This window comes from Petromyzon marinus, chromosome 10 (assembly GCF_048934315.1).
Source record: "Petromyzon marinus isolate PM22_M1 ecotype Great Lakes invasive population chromosome 10, UKy_Petmar_22M1.pri1.0, whole genome shotgun sequence".
Lineage (NCBI taxonomy): Eukaryota > Metazoa > Chordata > Hyperoartia > Petromyzontiformes > Petromyzontidae > Petromyzon > Petromyzon marinus.
The window spans coordinates 17737165-17761765 of NC_133676.1; the positions used below are offsets into that span (position 1 = coordinate 17737165).

Sequence of the window (24601 nt, forward strand, 5' to 3'; positions counted from 1 at the left end):
CATCACCACCATCACCACCACCACCACCATCATCATCATTACCACCACCACCACCATCATCACCACCACCACCATCATCATCATCATCACCACCACCATCATCACCACCACCATCATCATCATCACCACCACCATCATCATCACCACCACCACCATCATCACCACCACCATCATCATCACCACCACCACCACCATCATCACCACCATCATCATCATCACCACCACCATCATCATCATCACCACCACCACCACCATCATCATCGCTGCTGTCACCGCCAATCACGAGGCAGTCGCGCGCGTCAGTGGAATAATATCGTTTGATCTTCGTTTGAGTCATTAATGTTTTACATATCCATGTACTATTTATATTGGCTATATATTTAATTATTGCCAATATATTACCGCATCCCCGATTAGCACGGTTGACTACGTACGGTGCGAAAGAAGTTCAACATACATAGATATTACACAACTAGGATATATGTTGGTGGTGGGGGGGAGGTGGTGGGGGGAGGTGGTGGGGGGGAGGTGGTGGGGGGGAGGTGGTGGGGGGGAGGTGGTGGGGGGGGGAGGAGAAAGGCGGTGAGGTTGGAGGGAGGTGGTGAGAGTGGCGGTGGGGGTGAGGTGGTGGGGGGGGGGCACGGTAGGGGGAGGCACAGTGGTGGGGGGAGGAGGCGTTGGGGGGGGCACGGTGGGGGGGAGGCACGGTGGTGGGGGGAGGAGGCGGTGGGGGGGGGCACAGCCCGGACGTGACGTCCCACGTGACGTCACGTCCCGCTCTCCCACCCTCGGGACGTCGCCATTTCGGAGTCGTGAACCGAGTGGTGCTGGGCGAGGTGAGGTCGCGGCGGGGTTCCTCGCGGGGTTCCTCTCGGGGTCTCGCTGTCAATTACCCCGCTCTCAACTGGGCACGTGGCGGGTAACGCGCTCGCGATGGCGCGAGCGGTGGCCGCTGGCGACACGCACACGCCGTGCGCGATCACGCACGGCGTGTGCGCCATGCGGGAGGGGATGAATGGGGAATGGCGGCGCCGCGCTGCGGGCTCCGGAGCCTTCGCGGCCGCCGTGGCCGAGGCGATCGCGGCCTCCGGGGCCCCCTTCGGGGCAGGGCGCGCGTGTGGCCACCTCGCCCCGCCCGGTCGCAAGCGCCCTGGGGCCGTGCAGCGCATTGTCAGAGGGCGCCGCAGTGGCTAGGGGATGTTGACTACCTCGCCTGGTGTGCAGGAGGTCCGAGGGTTCGATCCAGACCCTGACCGCCTGCTGCTGCTGCTGTGCATTTGGGGTTTGCGTCTCTCTTCGCCCGTGGTCGCGTGAATAAATTATCGGGGGTCCTCCGGTTTTTCCCTCCACATTTAGAATTAACATCACGCGTTTAAAATTACTTGGCTGCTCTGTTTTTCCACACGATAAGCCACTTCGTTGAGCTCATAATTTTTGATAGCCAGGTCGTCGCTTCTGAAAAGAACCACTTAGCTCAGTGGGGCCTTAGCTGGTAAAATAAAAAAATAAGAGCCTGCGGTGGTGACACCGCCGGCTCGATTCCAGCACAGGAATCGATTCGCTGTCATTGTGCTTAAATATTATGATTGTGTTCACAATCATAATATTGTGTTCACAATCATAATATTTATGCTGGAGGAATCCGATGAGCTCTTTGGGTCTTTCGGTAAAGTCACGTAGATAGGTTCAAATAATCGATCGCTTGTGTTGTGATCGAAACGTCGTAGTTTTTTTTATTTTCTTTGAACTTATCTACGTGACTACCGAAAGACTCAGAATATGAATTCCTGCAGTCGCATGAGCTTTTAATGAAGATGTATAAAGTTATTTTTTCGCAGATGTCCAGTAGGGGCAGGTTGGAACGCTGCAGCAACAATAAAACAAAAACACGACATCGTTTTTGCGTCGGAACTGTGAACCCCATGTCTAACCAATCAGGGTATTTATTGCAGATAAACATTTGGTAATTGAGCGTCGTTTTAAATAAATAAAAAACGCGCGAACCGAACTGCTGATGATGCTGAACGTTGAAACCGCCGGTCCAGTGTTGAGCCAGTGCTTCTGAGATGATGAGCTCTCAGAATACCGTGTAGCTGATGGGATGTGTAAAAACATGCATTTGTTTACGTGGAGGGACTGAACTGGGATGGTGGTGCGTAACGTCTGCTGATTGTGGAACTTGCAGGATTATACAATTTGGGATAACCCCGCACAAATTAGCAAGACATTTTAGAGAAACGGTTTCGAGGGCTCTGTCCTTCCAATATCAATGCTGTACCCGCGTTACGTGTGTTTGGCTATTCTCCCGATACACGGCATTCAGTGCTGGAAGCCGGCACTCGCTATCCGTGGGGGTTGTCGGCCTCATGATGAGTCGTGAGCGTGCTTCGTGTTTTAGTTTGTGCCACCACTGCCGATGAGATCCTCTCGGGCCCAGTTGGCAGCTTTACAAGTTGTCCGCACGCTGCTGCTGCTGCTGCCGATGGAGTTGTTGAATCGCGCGACCTTTCGAAAACGTGTCTTTATCGTGATAACCACAACCCGCGTAGAGGCTGTGGGATTTAACATTTGAATGAGTAAACGTGGAATTTGAGAGGAGAGGGTCCTTCCGGTACAATATGTGACGGACTTCTTTTGACCTTGGCTCAGTAGCCGTTAGCTTTATAAATCACCTTCACTTCCCAGTAGGCCAAACTCTCCTGTCAGCTGTGCCGCATTGCACGGCGAGGAGTCTCTCCCACGGAACGATGCGCAGAAGACTTGAGGGATGATGACAAAACGGGGAGGTGTCACCTCTGTGGACTTTGAAAAGCAACTTCTTTGTCGATGGATTCGTCGCCATGTCGATTTATTAGTGAAAAAGTTTGTTTTTAATATATATAACACGTGGAAGTTAATGACACTAAACTGCGAGTCTTAATTTATTGGCAAAGTGAATCGTGGATAAATATGCATTAAGTGTCAACCTCAAAGATGCTAACGGAGCGAAGACGAAAGGAACAGCGATACATAAGGAACAGCGATACATAATATGCAAACAAACAGGCTCGTTACATTTTAAAGCGCTATACAAGTCCGGAATATAATTACGACTGGTTGGAAGTCCCCCAGTAGTCGTGAAAGGCCTCGCGTTGCCAATGGATTTCTGTGATTTTCTTCACTGATGTAGGGGTGGGGCATATACAAATAACAATTCGACACAATCGTCAATAGCAATGGCCCTTAGTCGAGAATGGATTTTTGTGTTATAAGGGCAGTGTTACTAATGAATGAATATATTGAGTTTTCGTGAATGCATCGTCACAATTTCATTGACCATTTGAGCAGGGAGATGCACTGATATGTGTACTTACAAATTCCCCTTTTGTGTGCATTTTGGTTTGCAGAGTGAGCTTCGGTTTAATACCCCGCGGAATGGACGTGAATATGGCCATGAAGGTAAGCCGCTTCACAAACGGGGTGACTGTTCATCGAGAACACGAACGCTATCAGATATGCCTTACAGGATACTCTTGCCTTGTGCCAGCAGTCACAAGCCTTGAACATCAGCATCAAATAAATGTTCATTATGAACAATACTGATTAAAATTATAGTTCTGCAGCAATAACTAGCCCCTCATCAGTGCAGTACTATTTCAGATGAAGGTATGATGTTTAAAACAGTTTTAACCTTGATATTGGTCAGGTTTGTAGTCCATACAAGTGGACATATGTTGACTATATGGAAGAAGCAATGCTGTACAATTAGATTTGTCTATGTCAATATGGATGTTAGTATTTCAAGGTTGCTCTCCCAACATGAGTTTTATAATGAAATGCCTGGTACACACTAGAGCAGATACAATTAGTTTTATTATTCATTACATGGTATATTATAACAGCTGTATACTCTTTTGGAAAATAAGTAACTATGGATCACCCTTGAATCTATAGAAATTCAGTTGAGCATTTGTTGAACAAGATTTATTTCCATGTCACTCTATGGGAGTCATAGACATGTCATAGGTGTGTTTTCTTTACTTTGGTTGGCTCACACAAACATTGATTCAGAATTTAATAATAGCTACCTGTGGCCTCAACCATTTGTAATCCCCCTTTGTGGGATCAGGAATGGTGATATATGGCTGTTGATAATACAGTGTAAATTTTCTTCTGTGATGACACAACATTTGCACAAAAACGCTTACTAAGCCTGGTTTAAATAATGAGTTGTATCTTGGCTGTGTTTGTAACTGACCACCAATATTGGTGGTGAACTGTTTTCTCTGTCAGTAAACCATGTTTACTGGCTCCATTGCTCGTAGATGTTGGGCATGAAATAGTCTGTCACCAAATACGGTCTTTGCCGAGAAATAAAGAAATCAAGGCTGCCGTGTCTAGTGTGTACAAGGCAAGAGGCTATGGTTAAAACGTTTCCTCTGAACCACACGGAAACATTTTATTTCCAAGCCAAATTTTTTCGTTCCAAGCCATCGAGCCTTCGTGCGTGCAACTTTTGGGCATTATTGGCGAATAACGGAATTATCTTCTTGTGAAAGTAGGGACGCAGAGACAATGTGGCACACGCCTGCATTGCGCAGCTGGCAGAGGGGTGGAGGAGGCGACCTTGCGGAGAGCCCTGGGGGCCACACAGGTGTTGTGTGGCCCCAGGACACGCGAACCGCTCACACTCTCCCTTGTGGGCGGACGCAGTTGGGCTGCGTTGTGTTATAACCCACTTTCCAGTGTTGTATTCCAGCCCAAGCCTAGATATTATTGTTACTAAACTCGCTCCCCTCTGCTTGCTGGTTTTCCGGACAAATTTGATCCATGCTGGTGACGTGCCGAAGGCCGAAGATTTTCAGTCCTCCAACGGTAAGTAAATCAGACAAGCAAACCTATTTTCTCACATACCCATATTTTCTAGGTCCATAAACAAGTGTAATCCAATTGAGTGTCATTGGAGATTGTAAGCATTCGACTCCAAAAAAAAATCTATTGCCAGTAACGGCTGTGAGGTCTCGCCTCCAAATTGCTCAGATTTGGGTGGCTATTTTCCCACCAGCTGTGTCGGCATAGATTTTCACTCGTGAGTAAAGGCTTTAAAAAAAAATTGCACTTAAGTTGGAGCCAAAAAAGAGTAAATTTTTCCAGAACTATGGTTTACACGTATTGCCGATTCATGCAGTTTTATTCCGAGGAAATTGAAAAATGTATAGCATTTTAATTTCCCCCGAAATACCACGTATATACAGTGTGTGCATAAACATATACTGTACATATTCGTATGGATAAATTTACAGTCGTGTACACACATAGTTACGTGCCGAGTCTGGAATGCCTTGCAGCAATCCAACTGCTTGCGCTGTTTGACACTCATGTCCTGACACTGTCAGGACATGGTGCCAAACATTACCAAAGTAACCAATGCATATTTGGTATTCGAAACATCTTGTTATTCATGCCACTTCAGTGCAGGTATCTATATATTAAAACATTCCCAAATGATTAAGTTTAAATCTCTGTTTATTGTATGACTGCCATTGTAGAAAACTAGGTGTTTAACGATTCATTGCTAAAAGCCCGTTCTTACGCTTGTGTAAGAAAATATTTAAAATATCTCCAAATTACATGGTCGGGTGAAGATTCTACAAATGAAATGACTGATGAGGAACTATCGAATTGATACAAATAGAATTGGTTCTTGAATCAAATCATGGTGCCATATCATGACGATTCATCCAAATTGTAAGGTGGGTGGATCGTTACATGCCTAGTAGGAATCCTGTGTTGGACCGGGAGAGATGCATTAACGGAATGTGTTTAATTTAAATATTTATGTGAAATGTATCTGTCCACAATATCAACAGCAGACATAAATGTGCACATACGGACACGTTAGGGATGTGGTGCCGGTTTTCGGAAAACGAAAATCCAGCCGAGCTACAACATTTCGGATAATCTGGAAACCGTTTGTTTCGGATTGGTCTGAAAGTATGTTACATGTCACTTCCGTGCTTTTCCCAGCATAAGTGACAGTCACGTGTCATCGGATGACATCACTTTTGTGAGCACGAAGACACGTTAAATAATTAAAATTACGTTGTGTGCGTGATCAGAAAATCTGAATCCGAAATTGCCATTTTTAGTCTGAAATGTTTAAATCCGAAATGAATCCCTGATACACGCTTACAGTATACACGCATACATACGGTATAGAATTAGATTGAGAAACACTCTTTGCCCAATTGATGTGATACTTTTTTGGCTCGTGGGAGGGTGAAGACATCAGCTGGTTCATCCTCCATCTTTTGTAATAGCTTTGTTTTGGCCAAAAACTGTGCAGCAGTATTGGGGTATGTGAGAAAAATATAACTTTTTAACATTTCTGGCTTTAATTAGCCGAGCCAATGGAAACTTTGACCAGCATTCACTTGCTGGTTACTTCCATTAAGTTTTGATTGTGCTTTTTGAAACTTTATCCAATTAGTGACGTTTTAAGTTTGTCATAAGTTGATTGAGCTCTTTTTTTTTAAAGCATCCCCCATCTTTTTTCTTGAAATGCAGTAAGTTGGAAGAGCACATGTAACCAGGCGTGCCAAATGGCTCTTTGATATAGCCGGTGGATTTATTGGATGAGTCGCATTGTCTGCAAGCAGTGGAGCTACTGGAGCCAGTTGTGTTTTCAGTTTTATATTTGATTACAGATCTCAGTAACCTCTGCGAATACAAGCCATTCAGCTGTGAACATATTATCTGTATTCTTTGAGTCTTTCGGTAAAGTCACGTAGATAGGTTCAAAGAAAATAACAAAAAATACTACGACGTTTCGATCTCAACACATGCGGTCGTCGTCAGGAGGAGAAAAGAGGAGAGCTGCTGAGGCAGACTGTTTTAAATGTTTAAAATTGGTGTAGCCCAAGGGTCATAACGAAGTGGGTGGGGCTAGTGATGTTAATGTGAGAGATGAGCATGTTAATGTTAGATCGGAGAACGGCCTCCATGACGAGGGCGTGGAGGTGGCTATGTTAATGTGAGAGATGAGCATGTTAATGGGAGATCGCAGAGCAGCAATGTCGAGCTCGACAAGCGAGGTGGCTGTGTTTGTGTGGGAAATTTAACTTGTTAATGTAAAATTAGAGAGCTGAAAATAACAACTAACATCGGATGGGAACATCACAGCCAGTTATGACTTAAACTGGTTGATAACGTCCTTCCAATGATTGCTCAGTTTATACCTATCTTCTCGATTGAAGTTGTCTGTATATGTGGATGGCTTCATGAACAAATCTTTGTTGATAGCCAGTGGGTTTGCAAAGTACCCATCGTCTTAAAGAAATCAGTTATATATCTGTATTTGAAGTGTAGCTGTAATAGATTTGTTTTTTGCATTTGTTTAAAATCCTCATTTACAAAAGCAGTTTGAGATTAGGGAGTTGTATTAAAAAAACATAAACTTGCCTTCCTGGTGTCTACAACGGTGAGATTGGTGTTAGACAAAATTATACGCTCTAGGGCAAGACGACCATTAACATGCACACAAATTTATTCATTAACTCATGAAAATGTAAACTCTCCATTCTAGCGTGTACATGCATATAGTAGAGCTTTCAGGTATAAAGTTAAATACGTATCTGTCGTCTTATCTGTGAATCGTGTGTGACTACGGTTTAGCAGATCTGCAGTGCTTCCCGCGACGTGAATCTCCTACGATTCGCAGAGAAAAAAGTTGAGAGATGGGAAAAGCGTTTAAGTGCCATTGTAAAAACTATCTCTGGCTTAATCATCCACTGCACAATATTATAGTGATTTAAAGCTTCCGTGGCTGCAGGGATTCATATTCTTGGTTCAATAAAATAAAATAATAAAAATATAAAACAATGTTTTATATAAAGCAATAATGTTTTATATTTTTATTATTTTATTGTTTCCCTTCTACATGACTTTACCGAAAGAACCAAGAATATAATATTATAGTGGTCCAGATGAATTACTGTTCCGCTATATTTCCCACTTTGGGGAGAGGTCGGAGCACTTCTTTACTACCTATGACTTAGAATTGTCTGGAAATGCCAACAACTCCATCAACATTAAGGTATATGCATTTTTTTGAGAGTTGTGGAAATTGCTAGGAATTAAAGACTGCACTCGGGCAACGTGTGGAGTTTTCTGCGCCTCTTAATAAGCATATCCTCAAGAATATATATCCTCAAGAATAGACACACAAGCTGTGGTAGGTATTAATTACATAGAAGATAGAAATATGATGGATCCACATCTGTTCAGCATCCATTGATTTTAGCATTAGCTGGATCTGCTAAATCCAACATGCGTGGTGCTTTTATCGATGTTGATGCACAGCGTTGCAATAGTTAAACGGCTCTCACTACACAGAAAATATGCTAATTTCAACTCCGCTTCCAGCTATAAGTCACTGGCCTCCAAAGAACCAATCTCACCATTTATTGTGTCAATATAACTGGGCTAATGGGGTTCGTGCATCGTGAATGGAGGCGTGGTGATGATGGCTGGGTTAACGTTGAGCCTGCACCAACACTTTGTAGCTGTATGGCAGAGTGACAGTTTGCAAGTAGGTTGGGAGGCTCATAGTGTGGTAACTGATGACCGCTCTGATACTTCACCCCTTAACAGGAAACACTTCCATTGTCATGTAAGGCTCTGCCAATCCCCGTGCAGTTGTCCACTTGATGTTTTTCTAGGGCGCTGTATTTCCAAGTCTAAAAATTGTGTTCATGTGAAAGATTTCAATGATTGAACTTGTCAGTGGTGTTGGGCAACTTATAATGCAGCCTTGGTATACAACTTATACAATAACACCTTAATGGTTGCATCTTTTCTTGAGCAATCCAGGATGTGCTGCTGTGCTAGTAATATATCATTAGCTGTGCTAAGCTGTTCTCAATTCTATCTGGCTGATGGGAATTACATGAGTGCATGATCGATTATCAACATTTAAGCTTAATTATAGATGACCATCACAAAGCTTGTACAATGTGCATTTTGGATGTATTAGAATGTTGTGACTTTTAGCTTCTTATAGATGAGGCCACTTAACATTAGCATCCTTTAATTGTGTATGCGGAAATGCTTTAACAAGTACCCCATCGTATTCGGCATCTTGCACGTGTTGGATTTGCATCATTGTTTTTATGCACCCCAAATCGAAATTCTACCATTTGTTAGAGAACTACGAGATCATTTCATAATCATTTGGATATAGATTTGTGCTTTTTTATATTAAGAGATATTCAAATACTTTTGTCATAGGCGATGAACTGATCAACAACTGTAGTCCCGTAATGTCTGCTTTTTATGCCTGTTTTTAAAGTCAATTTTACAATTAAACCCTTTTCTCCTGACCGGTATCCACTCTGGCGTTTGCCATCTAATGCCCCCAGTTGCGCTGAAGTGGTGGTAACAATGCATGTCCGTGCGATGATATGTTCCGGTCTGTGTTGAGCGCGAGTATTTATATTTACGCCAACGTGTTTTCGTCCAGATGGATCTGAGTACGGTCCGAGCCTTGCATCGCACCTGCAGAAGCAGCCACCGGACTTCCCAATTGTGGGTACGTTGAAACACATCATGGGGTTCCTAATTTTACATTCCGTAAATGGCAGATATGTTGCATGTTTTCTCTCACAACAGTACATTCAGCTCATATTTGTACATCTGTCACAAATGAACTTGAATTTATATTTGATGTTTCCATTCGTTAGTAATAGCATGATATAATATGCAGCTGATCAATATGATAAACAGCCAACAGCCACAATGATAAAATTACAGCACTATAAATAGGCCTGCATATATTATAACAATACAGTAAGGCCTCGTTTAACACGGTAGATGCGTTCCTGAAAAGTGCTGCGTTAAGCGAAACATGCAATAACGTAACGATTAAGTTTGGCGTGTTACGATGATGGTGCACGCAGTAAGATGGCGTAAAAAATAACTGAGGGTACGCTACTGCGGATTGTATCACACCGCACGGCCACACAGGTCAAGAAAATAGTTTGTCGTCTACCGCTCAGAAACCACGTTATAACGGTGTTGTGGTCAGATGATACCAAAATGGAGCTCTTTGGCATCAACTCAACTCGCCGTGTTTGGAGGAGGAGGAATGCTGCCTAAGACCCCAAGAACACCATCCCCACTGTCAAACATGGAGGTGGAAACATTATGCTTTGGAGGTGTTTTTCTGCTAAGGGGACAGGACAACTTAACCGCATCAAAGGGACGATGGACGGGGCCATGTACTGTCAAATCTTGGGTGAGAACCTCCTTCCCTCAGCCAGGGCATTGAAAATGGGTCGTGGATGGGTATTCCAGCATGACAATGACCCAAAACACACGGCCAAGGCAACAAAGGAGTGGCTCAAGAAGAAGCACATTAAGTTCCTGGAGTGGCCTAGCCAGTCTCCAGACCTTAATCCCATAGAAAATCTGTGGAGGGAGCTGAAGGTTCGAGTTGCCAAACGTCAGCCTCGAAACCTTAATGACTTGGAGAAGATCTGCAAAGAGGAGTGGGACAAAATCCCTCCTGAGATGTGTGCAAACCTGGTGGCCAACTACAAGAAACGTCTGACCTCTGTGATTGCCAACAAGGGTTTTGCCACCAAGTACTAAGTCATGTTTTGCAGAGGGGTCAAATACTTATTTCCCTCATTAAAATGCAAATCAATTTATAACATTTTTGACATGCGTTTTTCTGGATTTTGTTGTTATTCTGTCTCTCACTGTTCAAATAAACCTACTATTAAAATTATAGACTGATCATTTCTTTGTCAGTGGACAAACGTACAAAATCAGCAGGGGATCAAATACTTTTTTCCCTCACTGTATAACGGTGCGTGTTCCGTGTTATAACGGGGCATGTTATAACGGTGCATGTTATAACGGTGCGTGTTCCGTGTTATAATGGTACATGTTATAACGGGCATGGTCCGTGTTATTACGGTACATGTTACAGTGAGGGAAAAAAGTATTTGATCCCCTGCTGATTTTGTACGTTTGCCCACTGACAAAGAAATTATCAGTCTATAATTTTAATGGTAGGTTTATTTGAACAGTGAGAGACAGAATAACAACAACAAAAATCCAGAAAAACGCATGTCAAAAATGTTATAAATTGATTTGCATTTTAATAAGGAAAATAAGTATTTGACCCCCTCTCAATCAGAAAGAGTTCTGGCTCCCAGGTGTCTTTTATACAGGTAGCGAGCTGAGATTAGGAGCACACTCTTAAAGGGAATGCTCCTAATCTCAGCTTGTTACCTGTATAAAAGACACCTGTCCACAGAAGCAATCAATCAATCAGATTCCAAACTCTCCACCATGGCGAAGACCAAAGAGCTCTCCAAGGATGTCAGGGACAAGTTTGTAGACCTACACAAGGCTGGAATGGGCTACAAGACCATTGCCAAGCAGCTTGGTGAGAAGGTGACAACAGTTGGTGCGATTATTCGCAAATGGAAGAAACACAAAATAACTGTCAATCTCCCTCAGCCTGGGGCTCCATGCAAGATCTCACCTCGTGGAGTTGCAATGATCATGAGAACGGTGAGGAATCAGCCCAGAACTACACGGGAGGATCTTGTCAATGATCTCAAGGCCGCTGGGACCATAGTCACCAAGAAAACAATTGGTAACACACTACGCCGTGAAGTCCTGAAATCCTGCAGCGCCCGCAAGGTCCCCCTGCTCAAGAAAGTACATATACATGCTCATCTGAAGTTTGCCAATGAACATCTGAATGATTCGGAGGACAACTAGGTGAAAGTGTTGTGGTCAGATGAGACCAAAATGGAGCTGTTGGGCATCAACTCAACTCGCCGTGTTTGGAGGAGGAGGAATGCTGCCTATGACCCCAAGAACACCATCCCCACCGTCAAACATGGTGGTGGAAACATTATGCTTTGGGGGTGTTTTTCTGCTAAGGGGACAGGACAACTTAACCGCATCAAAGGGACGATGGACGGGGCCATGTACCGTCAAATCTTGGGTGAGAACCTCCTTCCCTCAGCCAGGGCATTGAAAATGGGTCGTGGATGGGTATTCCAGCATGACAATGACCCAAAACACACGGCCAAGGCAACAAAGGAGTGGCTCAAGAAAAAGCACATTAAGGTCCTGGAGTGGCCTAGCCAGTCTCCAGACCTTAATCCCATAGAAAATCTGTGGAGGGAACTGAAGGTTCGAGTTGCCAAACGTCAGCCTCGAAACCTTAATGACTTGGAGAAGATCTGCAAAGAGGAGTGGGACAAAATCCCTCCTGAGATGTGTGCAAACCTGGTGGCCAACTACAAGAAACGTCTGACCTCTGTGATTGCCAACAAGGGTTTTGCCACCAAGTACTAAGTCATGTTTTGCAGAGGGGTCAAATATTTATTTCCCTCATTAAAATGCAAATCAATTTATAACATTTTTGACATGCGTTTTTCTGGATTTTGTTGTTATTCTGTCTCTCACTGTTCAAATAAACATACCATTAAAATTATAGACTGATCATTTCTTTGTCAGTGGGCAAACGTACAAAATTAGCAGGGGATCAAATACTTTTTTCCCTCTGTATAACGGTGCGTGTTCCGTGTTATAACGGGGCATGTTATAACGGTGCATGTTATAATGGTCATGGTCCGTGTTATAACGGTACATGTTATAATGGTGCGTGTTCCGTGTTAAAACGGGGCATGTTATAACGGTGCGTGTTCTGTGTTATGGTACATGTTACAACGGGCATGGTCCGTGTTATAACGGTACGTGTTATAACGGTGCGTGTTCCGTCTTGTCCTAAAAGTGTTCCCAAATGGATGAACCACATTGTTGTGAAAACGTGTTGTGTGAACACCACGCGTTAAGCGAGGACTTGACGTGCTCACACGCTTTCAAATATTTGGTGTCTGCTGTAGCTGGTGTGAATTGATGTAAGATTGTTCATGAAATTCGTTCAAACTCTTGCTGTATATTACACAATATAATGTACAAAGAAATGTTGCACAACTGTCTTTACGTTGACTGTGTGGCACTGTCTGATGTAACACGCTTCGGTTTGCTTTCATGTAAAACCTTCGTGCTTCGTGACAGAAAAAAATAAACACTTTACGTATCATTGTACACGTGTTAAAAACAGGATTTGTAAGATGGTAGCAATTAACGGAAGCGTGATCGAATGTTTGTTTTGCCTTGTGTTCTCTGTAGGGTTGAAGTGTATTATGGAGCACCAAAATGAAGGAATGGCACTCACGTATTCGTGCAGTCAGTGCAACGTGGAGGGCACCATGCACCTGGCAGCAGCTTTGGCCCACATCCGCGGCTATAAGCACATCCACAAGTATCTGGTCCGTACAGATATTGTCTTACAATACCATTTATTTAGTGTCCAAACACAAGCGCATCTCCGGATGATTCACAGGGGAGTCAAATTATAAAATGTTTAGCTATACACACATGAGCACAAATAGATCGTGCAGTACTTTATAACGCGAGCTCTGCAATGTTGACGTCGCTCAATAAAGATTTGTATTGCATTAAACGGGGGGGAAATTCAATAAAAATGTATTAGTTTTAATTGCACCTTTTGGGGGAAATTGCCAGTACACCACACGCAGAAGAGCATGCTTTAATGTTGAAGTAGTCATGTGGAAAACCTACAAATTGCCTTGTAATATTGGGGAAGGCACTCGTCCATGGCAGAATGTTTCTGGTAAATGGGAAAATTAAGGCACCTGACTTTTAACAATGGTGCTTGTTACGATTACAATTGTAAGAAGTTGTGCTTTAATTTTACATTCAGTAGTTTTTTTTTTATCATCAACATATCTTCTGTTCCCTGGTTATACAGCAATCGTTTTACCCTGAGAAGTTAAGCGCGATTGGGCCAGAATGTTCAAAGTCTGAGCAGCTGCAGCAGCTTATACCAATGGCTTTGGAAGTAATGCAGTTGGAAGGCTGGACTTCTGACCAGGTATGCGCGTGCGTGTACACGCACACTAAACACTAATTTACCACGAGAGGCTTCAATAATTATATCTTGACACTTTAGTCGAACTCTGTTTATACATAGGCACCTCTACATGCAATTGTCTGTCAGTGTTGTAGAGTTAGTTTAACACGTAGGCTTTCGCGACCATTGTTATTCATAATAAAGGTTTTTGGGTTAGATCGCGGAAGTATAAATGTGTTGTAACCCCCCTCCACCATCTGACACAGCCAGTAAGGTTTGTCACGTTAACAAAACGTGCCAATTAGTTACTACTTCAGCCCAGCAGTGTGTCAGAGAATAAATCCTCAGTTTACAAAATGCGTACCATGTTTCGCTGGTAATTACATCCAGCATCATCAGCATATTTACCAGAATCGTGCCACAATCCACCTGTTTCCGGTCTTAAATAGAGCAAGATGACATCATCCCTCTAAGCCAATCATGTGCAGAGGAGGGTTAATGTAATTCTATAACAATAGATTGTTAATTGCAGTTTTGCACATGCTAATCAACTGTGATTAACATTTTTTTATTAATAATCTTTTGTTAATCACTGTTGGTGGATTGCAGATGGATTGCGTCACTATTGGCTCAGTAATTTTATATAGCGTCATTCATGCAAACGTATGTCCGCTGAAATAAAATATATTTATTTTAAATTATTTACCATATTGGTTTTCATCTAAGCAGTTAATGTCTTCTGTGCATGCATTTTGTAAAGTATAAATATGTTCATCTTGTGTGTGCAATTGTTTTTTTATTGTTTTAGATAAGCAAAACCAAAATGTATGTTAAGAAACCTACTTATGAAGATCATATTGAGAAAAAAATTGTGCGTATCGAAGGGAAAGGTAAGGAATGATATTTGTGTGCTTTTGTGATGTATCGTGTAATATGATGATGTCACGTAGCTGGCTTGCCGGGTACTTGAGGTATAACCAGATTTAGAAAAAGGCCATATACATGACCAGATAAACAGCACACGCATAGATTACTGTCTAAAAATAACGCACAAACATCGCTTTATTCATAAGGAAACAGCTTTACTGTGCTTTTTAAAGGAAGCGAATGTACTCTAGAGTAAGGATGTGTTGCTGTATGTGACGAGGTTAGATGATGTGAACATCCATAGAAAACGACAGTGACACCATTACCCACCAGGGTGTACATCACATCAGAACATATGCAGTGGGGGCTGACCCTTTATTATTGGACATTACTACGGTGGTTGTTTCGTACTTGCACTCTGCTGCCTCTACAGTATATCTTGGAATGTTTAATCTGGAGTCTGCTTTGTTGCTTGTTTCGAATATGAATGTTTGTATTTCTCTGCGTTAGGTCTGAAGGAGCACATTAATGCTTGGTCCAAGAGTGAGCCCCTGCTTGGTGAGTCTACTGAACTTGTGTGAAAAAGAGCTTCATAGCTTATCTGATTCCTCCAGTATATATAAATATTCTGACTTTTGAGTCGGCGTTACGTGAAAACACACGGTAGTGCACCTCAGACATGATCTCCCTCAGATTTTTTTGCAGGGCGATTTCCATTGCATATTTATCCACGTGTAGGTTTGTACCTTCGTGTTAATGCATGTAATTTTAATTCACATGTTCATGATTACACTAATATAATTTACAGTTTGTCAATCCACTATTGGTTTGAAGCCCTCCTGCGCTGTCGCTGTTAGGGGTTGTTTGACAACGCTTCACCACGCTGGTAGTAAGTGCTGACTTATGAAGTCAGGGGGGCCAGGACCAGCCCAGATCTCATTTGCCATCGATGTTCACTGTGGCCAGGAATCAAAAATCTTGTTTGCCTGCTACACTAACTACTGGCCCCACAACTTGTCCAACGATTGTGTGTGTGTCGTATTTATGTTGTATGTCTGTATATGCAGGTGTGGAACACATAATCGAGAATCGACATGTAGGGAGGCCTTCAGAACTGTACTACACATGTGACCTGTGCTCAGTCTCTTCCACAATGATCAGCATCCTCAGTCATCTGGCCAGTGGAAAACACCGCACCAAGTACCTGGTGAGTGTGCATTCACGTCGCATTATCCCTCATCCTCCTCATTGACCACGCTTTTGGAGGACTGACTTGCATATGGATAGATTTGCTGACGTTTCATTGTCTATGACGGTGACTCACCCAGTCACCACAATGCTCACCAGCGTATGAGTCACATTTTTGTAAAAATTATTAGTAATAGAAATCAGTGTGGGGGAAATAATTTAGATTTGGGGAATAAATCATTAATAGTCACAAAAGGAAAGTAAGCATTAACGCTGAATATACATATTCTATGGGTCTTTCGGTAAAGCCACGTAGATAGAAAAGTAATAAAAATATCACGACGTTTCGATCACAACACCTTGCGTGTTTGAGATTCTGCTTGGCCTTGATAGGCCTCATTGTACAAGGGGTCACTATTTGAACCCCCTTTTTATTCATAATGTCCACCATTCACGTTGACCGTGTTTGTGTACCATATTGTGTGTTTACATACCATATTGTGTGTTTGTGTACCATATTGTGTATTTATAGCCACATAAAGCAACATCAAAATATGCACCCCAAATAATGGCCGTGTCTAGAGGCCCTCTGCTGAAACATTACCATAACCTGCAAGTGCGTTCTTGCTAGCCTTGGTACCAATAATCAGGAGCTTGAAATGTGCCCTGATTGTGCTCTACACCCAGTGACCAAGTGAAAAAAAATGATAATGGGCTGCTTGCCCCCCCATGGACATGCAGTTGGTTACGGATCTTGATGCAAAAATAACCCTCCAGCCGAAGCAGCTAGAGTATTTGGCTGCCAAAAATTTCCGCACGATAAGCCACTTCATTGGGCTGCCATTTGTGACCAGGTCGTTTCTAAAAAATAACTGTATAGCTCAATGGGCCTTACCTTGTGAAATAAAAAATATAGTTTAGGGTTATTGGTGCCCAACTTCAGGCTGTCACTTTGGCTTATGTCTACTGTGGTTCTGTAGCACCAACCACTCTGAGCACAGCAAAGAACGGTTCTGCCACTTTCAATTAACTCACTTGAATTTATTCGAATATTCAGCACTCTTCAACAGCACTTTACCCACACAAGTACCGTCTGGCTAGGAGTAGGACTTCAAATACAAGGCAAATACATTTATTGAATCTAAACCAGTGAAACCAAACCCATCTTGATGGTATAGTGCAAGAATTTGCAGGGTTAACCAAGCACAAGTGACGGCATACCAAATTTGTGGTTATTAAGTAGTTTTATCCATGTGCTCTTTTGCATTTTACGTTTACAGCAAACATATCAGCCGCTAGAGGAGGCTGCAATTCCCAAGGAGCTGAAGGGGTCTGAGCGCATGATGCGTATACGTGATATTGCTAAAGAGATCGTCAAGAAGGAGGGAGTGAAAAACTTCAAGGTAAGCGTGACCAGCCCTGCTTCATCCTCCTCCAGCCACTTACATCGAGACATGAGTAGGGGTTTGGCAACCTGCGGCTCCGAAGACGCATGCGGCTCTTTAAGGACTGCTGTTTCATGACGTTATTTATTAAGGACCACCGTGTCTCGTATTCACATTGCATTCGGGCACTTAAAATATAGTATTTTTACCGAATTTGAAAAAAATGGCTCGTTTTTTTGGTTGCATGAGCAACAAGTGGATGCGTGTAAACATGCAATGCGACTACTCCCCTGTAAGTTCATGAATCGGGAAGATTGTTGCAAATTTGAAAAGCCGCACATGTTAATTGCTGTACAAACAGTGGTCTTGTTTGCAGTTATTATATTCACACTTTATATAACAAGGTGAATTGAATGAAGTGTGGTCTATTGTAGGTGTCAATATGTTCAGGAGCTGAATGCCACTGGGAGAGACCGGCTTGTTTTCGTGGTACTTGAAACACAACTATTACTTTTCTTTGGGTCTTTCGGTAAAGTCACTTGTGATAGGTTTCTTTGAACCTATCTACGTGACTTTACCGAAAGACCCAAAGAATATGAATTCCTGCAGTCACGAAAGCTTTAAGTCAAGATACAACTAATACTGTCATCTCGGCAACGTGGTTGTCATTCATTTGCATCCAGATATAATCGGTAGAGCTAAATAAAGTGTATTAAGCAAGATATCAACACGGAATTATCTTAGGAGCACAGTTCAAACGCTAGACCGAGGCCCGGCCCTCACCTGTTGTAAAGCCACGCTGTGTGTGAACAGTTAGATGAGGTTATACACACCTTGACGAAGATGTATGGGTCGTAGGTCATGCTGCCCTCTGAGGTCCAGGGAGGCCTGCACCGTACGTAGCCAGCCGTGCTAATGGGAGGTGCGGGGCTAGCACTCCACGGCTCTCCTAGTTAACTAACACACGTGTGTTTTGCTTCATTGTTGTGTTCAGGTGAAGATGTTGAAAACCGATGAATTCAAGCCCCCCGTGCCAATAGCACGCCAGACTGACAAGAAGGTTATTAAACGGCCGTATGTAGACGGTAAGGTCTTGTTACTTTGTAACATTTGAAACACCTAACTTCACTGATTGTGTGTCATGTCTTTGCTTGTGGCTTATGACAGTAACATATCAAATGCTTACATTTATTTTTTTATTGTGAATCCTTTAAATATTCTTATGGTATTTATTTAGAACATGGTCAAATATTTAACTGCACAAGGTTAGAGCAATAGACCCCAGTAGTGAGAAACTGGAGTTCCATAACTAAACGAAATGTGGCAATAGCGTGGCACAGTCTGCTGCACCTGGAGATCAGCGTTTATAATAACATTGCTTGTTATGTTGTTGGAAATGTAAGCAATCTCAGCTGTATAGTTTGTTTAGGAAATGGAGATTGTTGTCCTTCCCCCTCACCCCCGATGAGCACGGTTGGCTACGTAGGGCGCGAAAGAAGTGCAACATACGTATATAAAGAGACAGCTTACAAGTCATCATTGCCTTGCATGCAGTTGAATTTTTAAGCTTTGGGGGTGCAATTTAATTCCTCTGCTAGCACCACACTGTTCTCCTTGGACTCTGTGCTTTCTGTTGTGTGGGAAGGTGCCAAGGCACACGCCACTTTCTGCCTGTTAGTATCTGGTTGCTTGCAGAGCAGTAGAGTATTATGGGTAAATTGGTTTTCTGCAAAAAATGGGCACAAACTTTTTTTTAAACAGTAAACTACTTAATACCTTTCTAAACCTTGTAACAGTCTGATATCAGATGCCATGATGCCACTGCAGGCAATTTTAACAAGACTTACAACAGATTAAAATGTGATGTTTTCATGCATTTAAAGGATTAAATAGGTATTTTTGTTTTAGTTTTCAGTTAAATGACGAATGTGATTGAGGTGGATGTGTTGCTGCAGGGGGTGCGAGCTGGGTGTGCCCGTCTGTGTGTGTACTGGTTGACTCCGTCCACAGCACCAGACGGGAAGTTCATGGCAAACAAGATGCCTCGCTTTGGCATGGGACCCCCCCCACCTCCACCATTTGGAAGAGCAAGTAAGCCACCTTTGGAGTTGCTATTTAAGAAATGAAGTTACTATTTCATGCAATGTAGTTATTTTATTTAGTTTATTTCATCAACGTCGTTGGTAATCGTGAGTTAGCTAATTTTCCGCGATTGTGTGATTTTTATCGGTAATGTTTAGACTTCTTACATCGGGGTGGGCCCTATGGCATGGATCGCAATCCCATGTTTGGACGGGGGGCACCCAGACCGATGGGGCCACCTTTACCACCCCCCCTGGTTCCCAGGTACCACGTGGCACACGCACAAGCGCAGTAAACATACACAACCATCTCTAGATTCTCAATTGGTGAGTGATGGTGACAGACGTGGAGAATAGGTTTATCGAATTGAAACATCCATCAGGAGTTTCTTGCCATCATTGCTGAATGTTTTAAGCTAATATGCACTATATTCTTAGTTCTTTCAGTAAAGTCACGTTGAAGGGAAACAACAAAATAATAAAATATATATAAAACAATAAAAATTCTCACGACGTTTCGACCATAACACAAACGGTCGTCTTCAGGTGTGTCGGTTTGCATATATTTATTTATTTTTAAACGGTGTATTTATATATAAAAAACGTTAGCGCCACGCGCAGCGATTTGGCAGTTTATTTAGACGGACTAGTCCATCTATGTTCTGAAAAGAGGAGGGGGGAGACGATTTTTTTAATGTATGCTGTCTGAAAGCCACTGTAAGCGTGAACAATCAATTAAGACCTGAAATGGTTTATCAAATCTTTCCAATGATTGCTAAGCCAGAATCCATCTTCTCGGTTGAAATTTTCTCTGTGCTTGTATATGTGGATAGCCTCATGAACGAATCTCTCATGGTAGCCAGATGGCTTACAAAGAACCTCTGTCTTGGAAAAGTCAATGTCATGTGAGCCTACTGAATTATAACAATGATCTGCCACGGCCGAGGTGTTGGTCCTACCGTGTTTAAGGTCTGCTTTGTGTTCACGAATGCGGTCCGAGACATGGCGTTTGGTTTCTCCAATGTAACTACTACCACAGAGGCAACTTAGTAGTTACATTGGAGAAACCAAACGCCATGTCTCGGACCGCATTCGTGAACACAAAGCAGACCTTAAACACGGTAGGACCAACACCTCGGCTGTGGCAGATCATTGTTATAATTCAGTAGGCTCACATGACATTGACTTTTCCAAGACAGAGGTTCTTTGTAAGCCATCTGGCTACCATGAGAGATTCGTTCATGAGGCTATCCACATATACAAGCACAGAGACAATTTCAACCGAGAAGATGGATTCTGGCTTAGCAATCATTGGAAAGATTTGATAAACCATTTCAGGTCTTAATTGATTGTTCACGCTTACAGTGGCTTTCAGACAGCATACATTAAAAAATAATTCGTCTCCCCCCTCCTCTTTTCAGAACATAGATGGACTAGTCCGTCTAAATAAACTGCCAAATCGCTGCGCGTGGCGCTAACGTTTTTTTATAAATAAATACACCGTTTACAAAATAAATAAATTTATGCAAACCGACACACCTGAAGACGACCGTTTGTGTTATGGTCGAAACGTCGTGAGAATTTTTATTGTTTTATATATATTTTATTATTTTGTTGTTTCCCTTCAACGTGACTTTACCGAAAGAACTAAGAATATGAATTACTGCAGTCACGAAAGCTTTAAATCAAAATCTAATATGCACTGTTAATTGCTTTTGTTTTATTTATTGCCTATGCTTTTGTGCAAGCGCTGAAGTACAGTACATGTAATAGACCATAATAAAAAAAAAACGCCACATTAAACATTGCACAGAATTTATCAGACATACTCGACAATATTTGTAGGAAAGTAGTCTTAATTAAATTTCCCCCTCAATGTTTGCGTATAAACGCACTGTTCTCCAAAGACACGTCTGACTGTATCGCCTCCCCTCTCTGTTTCAGAGATCAATACGGATATGAACCAAGGCAACGTTACCAACCCCCGCAAGCAAGCTTTTACGAAGAGGTGTGTAATGGTGTTTGCTATTATGTCTGTAGTGTGCGAGTAAGCGTACTTAATGCATTTTTATGCTTGTACGTTTTTGATCCACTCAATGATTGTACTAAGAAGTGCCGATTACCTGTGTGATTATTTACAGGAAGATGATTATCTGCCACCACCACTGCCACAGGGGAGACTGACAAATGATCAAATTCTTGACAGCCTGGTAAGGAAAGCAAGCACTCCACATGCTATATGTATTTAATTATCTCAGGTGTTTACACTGTGTATATATACACAACCCCTGAGTAAATACAGCAGCTTTAAAGGCTCAAAGAATATTTTCCTGGAGGTTACATATTTCATTCTTGGAGGCTGTGGTGGACATGTTTGAATTTTGGCTTTCAATAACTAGTCTTAGGTCATCAGCATCATCAGCCATGGTCTATTTACTGCTAGACGAAGTCCTCCCTGAGCCGTCGCCATCCCTCGTGGTTCACGTAGTCGACTGTTGCCAATTAACGTTTCACCTTTGTTTGCGTATGTGTAGGTCAACTTTAAAATAGCAGGAGAGGAGGAGGCATCTGCAGCCCTCAAGGCATCCAACATTCTGACCCAGGCCCTTCTGCAGTACCGTCTGAGAGACATTGGCCGTCCGGTAATGTGCTCGTGTTTATTTGTCCACAAGAGCTTTTTAACGTTATATAATGGTAGTTAAAATAAGCTTTAAAGGTTGACATTTATATTTTGAGGAGGCATCACCAGAGTCGTGCTTTCCCATGGACTGTTGGGTACTGAGAATTTGCTGCTTTCACCCTGCAAGTTCTGAATTCACCGGTCGATGCAGAGACATTAAAAACAACTTTTCTTAGACCGTCTAAGAGGATGAATGCCAAGTCGTAACAGACAAGTTTTGAATTGTACTATATGACTTTAAACCATATTAGATATGAAAAATACACAGCCACCAAGAAGGGAGTGCTGAGTGTTAAAAATTACAGTTGTGTTTTTGTGTAATTTATCATAAAATTGTAACATTTTTCAAATTAAACTTCTTAACAGGAACCAAGGGAAGCACAAATGGGCTTCAATCGCACCCGGAGTTACGGTATTGGATTTGCATCTCACGTAGTGCACATTTTTTCCTGCATCTTCTCATCAAAACATACCATAGGGCTCATTGCATTTCTGACCAACACCACCTAGCCAGTGAATTAAAACATGTACATCTGGCCCTAAAGATGAACGGATACTCTGACCGTACCATCTGCCAAGCTGTTTCTCCCACCATACAGAAACAACCACCTGATACTCCGATCAAAATCATCACGTTACCATACATAGCAGGCGTTACAAAAAAGATTTCCAAAATTCTAAACAAACACAAGATCCAGGTCCGGTTCAATACAGTACACAAAATCCGTGATCTGATCCCATCCGTAAAGGATGTCATTCCTGACTTACAGTACCCCGGTGTTTACAAATTGAGTTGTACCTGCGGTGACTGCTATATCGGGGATACGAAACGACATATTTCTGGCCGAATCCGCGAGCAATAATCAGATTTGAAACACGGCAGAACGAATTCTTCAGCCGTGGCTGATTGTTTCAACACAGCAGGTTCTCATGACATTGTTTTCTCTGATACCAAAGTTCGCTGCAAACCTCTCGGTTATTACCAGAGATTTGTCCATAAAGCCATCCAGATATACAAACACAGACACAACTTCAACCGAGAGGATGGTTTCAAATTGAGCAACCATTAGAAAGATGTTATAAGTCAAGTCAAACGTTATAGCTGCCTTATAATTGTACAGCCATTTCCATCTCTCAGTGGGTTGTATGCCAAACTTTAGCTGTCTAATGATTGTACAGCCATTTCCATTGCTTTCTAACAAAAATGTGGCTGTAGTCGCTGTCGTGCAGTGCGCCACCCCTCCCCCCGAACCCCCTGCAGTTTAACAAAAGGCGGCTTAACTCAGCCCTCCCCCCCACCCACGTCCCTTCTTGGCTCCCTCCCCCTTACCCTGTATATAATCCCGGCTGTCTCAGAGCTGTGCACTTGACACGGATATTCTGCTGTGACTATTCCACCTGAAGACGGAAGCTTGTGTTGCCTCCGAAGCGTCGTGATTTAATTTAGTTTTATTTTATTTTACCTATGTGACTTTACCGAAGAAAAAAACAAAGAGTATGAATTCAAAATGTTTACCAGTGTACAAAACTTCATGAGTAACTGTTATTAAATGTGATCTCTACGTACAATCAGTGGTGTATTTGGTTGTGTGTGTGTTCAGATGACAACTACGCCTCTGATCTGCCTCCCATGAGGAGCTCGGGAATGGCGCCGCTCCGCATGCCCCGTCCCCCTGGGCCGCCCCGGCCTAATGCCATGCCCATGAGAGCCATGGCCTCTGGTGGGACTGCATCCAGAATGAATGACTACTCCTACTCGCAGTATGATTCCTACATGTGAACCGCTAGTCCATTCTCCTTGTAACGCTACACCAGTTATCATTGCTGGGGGGGTTGGTCTTTAAAAACGAGACTAAACCCCGTTCTCTTGTTCTCACCTGGTTAAACCCTAAATAGGTCTTCAAAAATGAATTATTTTTATCAATTACGTATTTTCATCCAAATGTCATTCTACCAAGTATCCATAATCTTTATTGATGTACTAATGCTTAACAAATACATTGTAGATTGTTTCAAAGCAATGTGTGTTAATTTTGCAAGAAATGTGACGATTAAATGGAGTTGTACACACAGGATTGTTCAATGTTTCAAAAAGTTTTGGACTGGAGCTGCTTGTGAAAAATAATGCAACTCTTCCAAAAACTGCGCTTACTCAACATAGGTAAAACATGTTTTGGCACTGTTAAAGACATGTGGTTAATGTTGTGGATCTGAAAATACTGATCAAAAACACAGTTTCAGCAGTTAGCCTTGAGCAGAGAACATCATCCACGGCTCATCCAGCAGCACCAGGCTGCTTGAGTTCAAATGTCATGCCCCAGATGGTTTTGTAATTCTTCACTGTTACACTTTCTAGTAAACACGTTTTACCACATTTGTTGCATTGAGTAAATGTGTGGAAATAAAGTTTTTTTTACACCTAAAAGCATATTGTTTAATTGGTTTTCACGTGTTG

The 24601-nt window shown here is 42.5% G+C and overlaps 1 protein-coding gene across 1 annotated transcript; it reads left to right on the forward strand.

Annotated features, from left to right (window-relative positions):
* Positions 1-842: 842 nt before the first annotated feature.
* On the forward strand, positions 843-24571 carry LOC116940802 (uncharacterized). Its single transcript, XM_076066217.1, has 18 exons — positions 843-919; positions 3387-3438; positions 4830-4854; positions 9500-9568; positions 13201-13340; positions 13844-13966; positions 14754-14835; positions 15323-15370; positions 15880-16019; positions 17281-17403; positions 18380-18470; positions 19396-19476; positions 19626-19731; positions 21411-21474; positions 21608-21676; positions 22001-22108; positions 22513-22558; positions 23748-24571. The coding sequence occupies exons 2-18, from the start codon at positions 3415-3417 to the stop codon at positions 23924-23926; spliced, it is 1518 nt and encodes a 505-aa protein (XP_075922332.1). The 5' UTR covers positions 843-919; positions 3387-3414; the 3' UTR covers positions 23927-24571.
* The last annotated feature ends 30 nt before the right edge of the window (positions 24572-24601 follow it).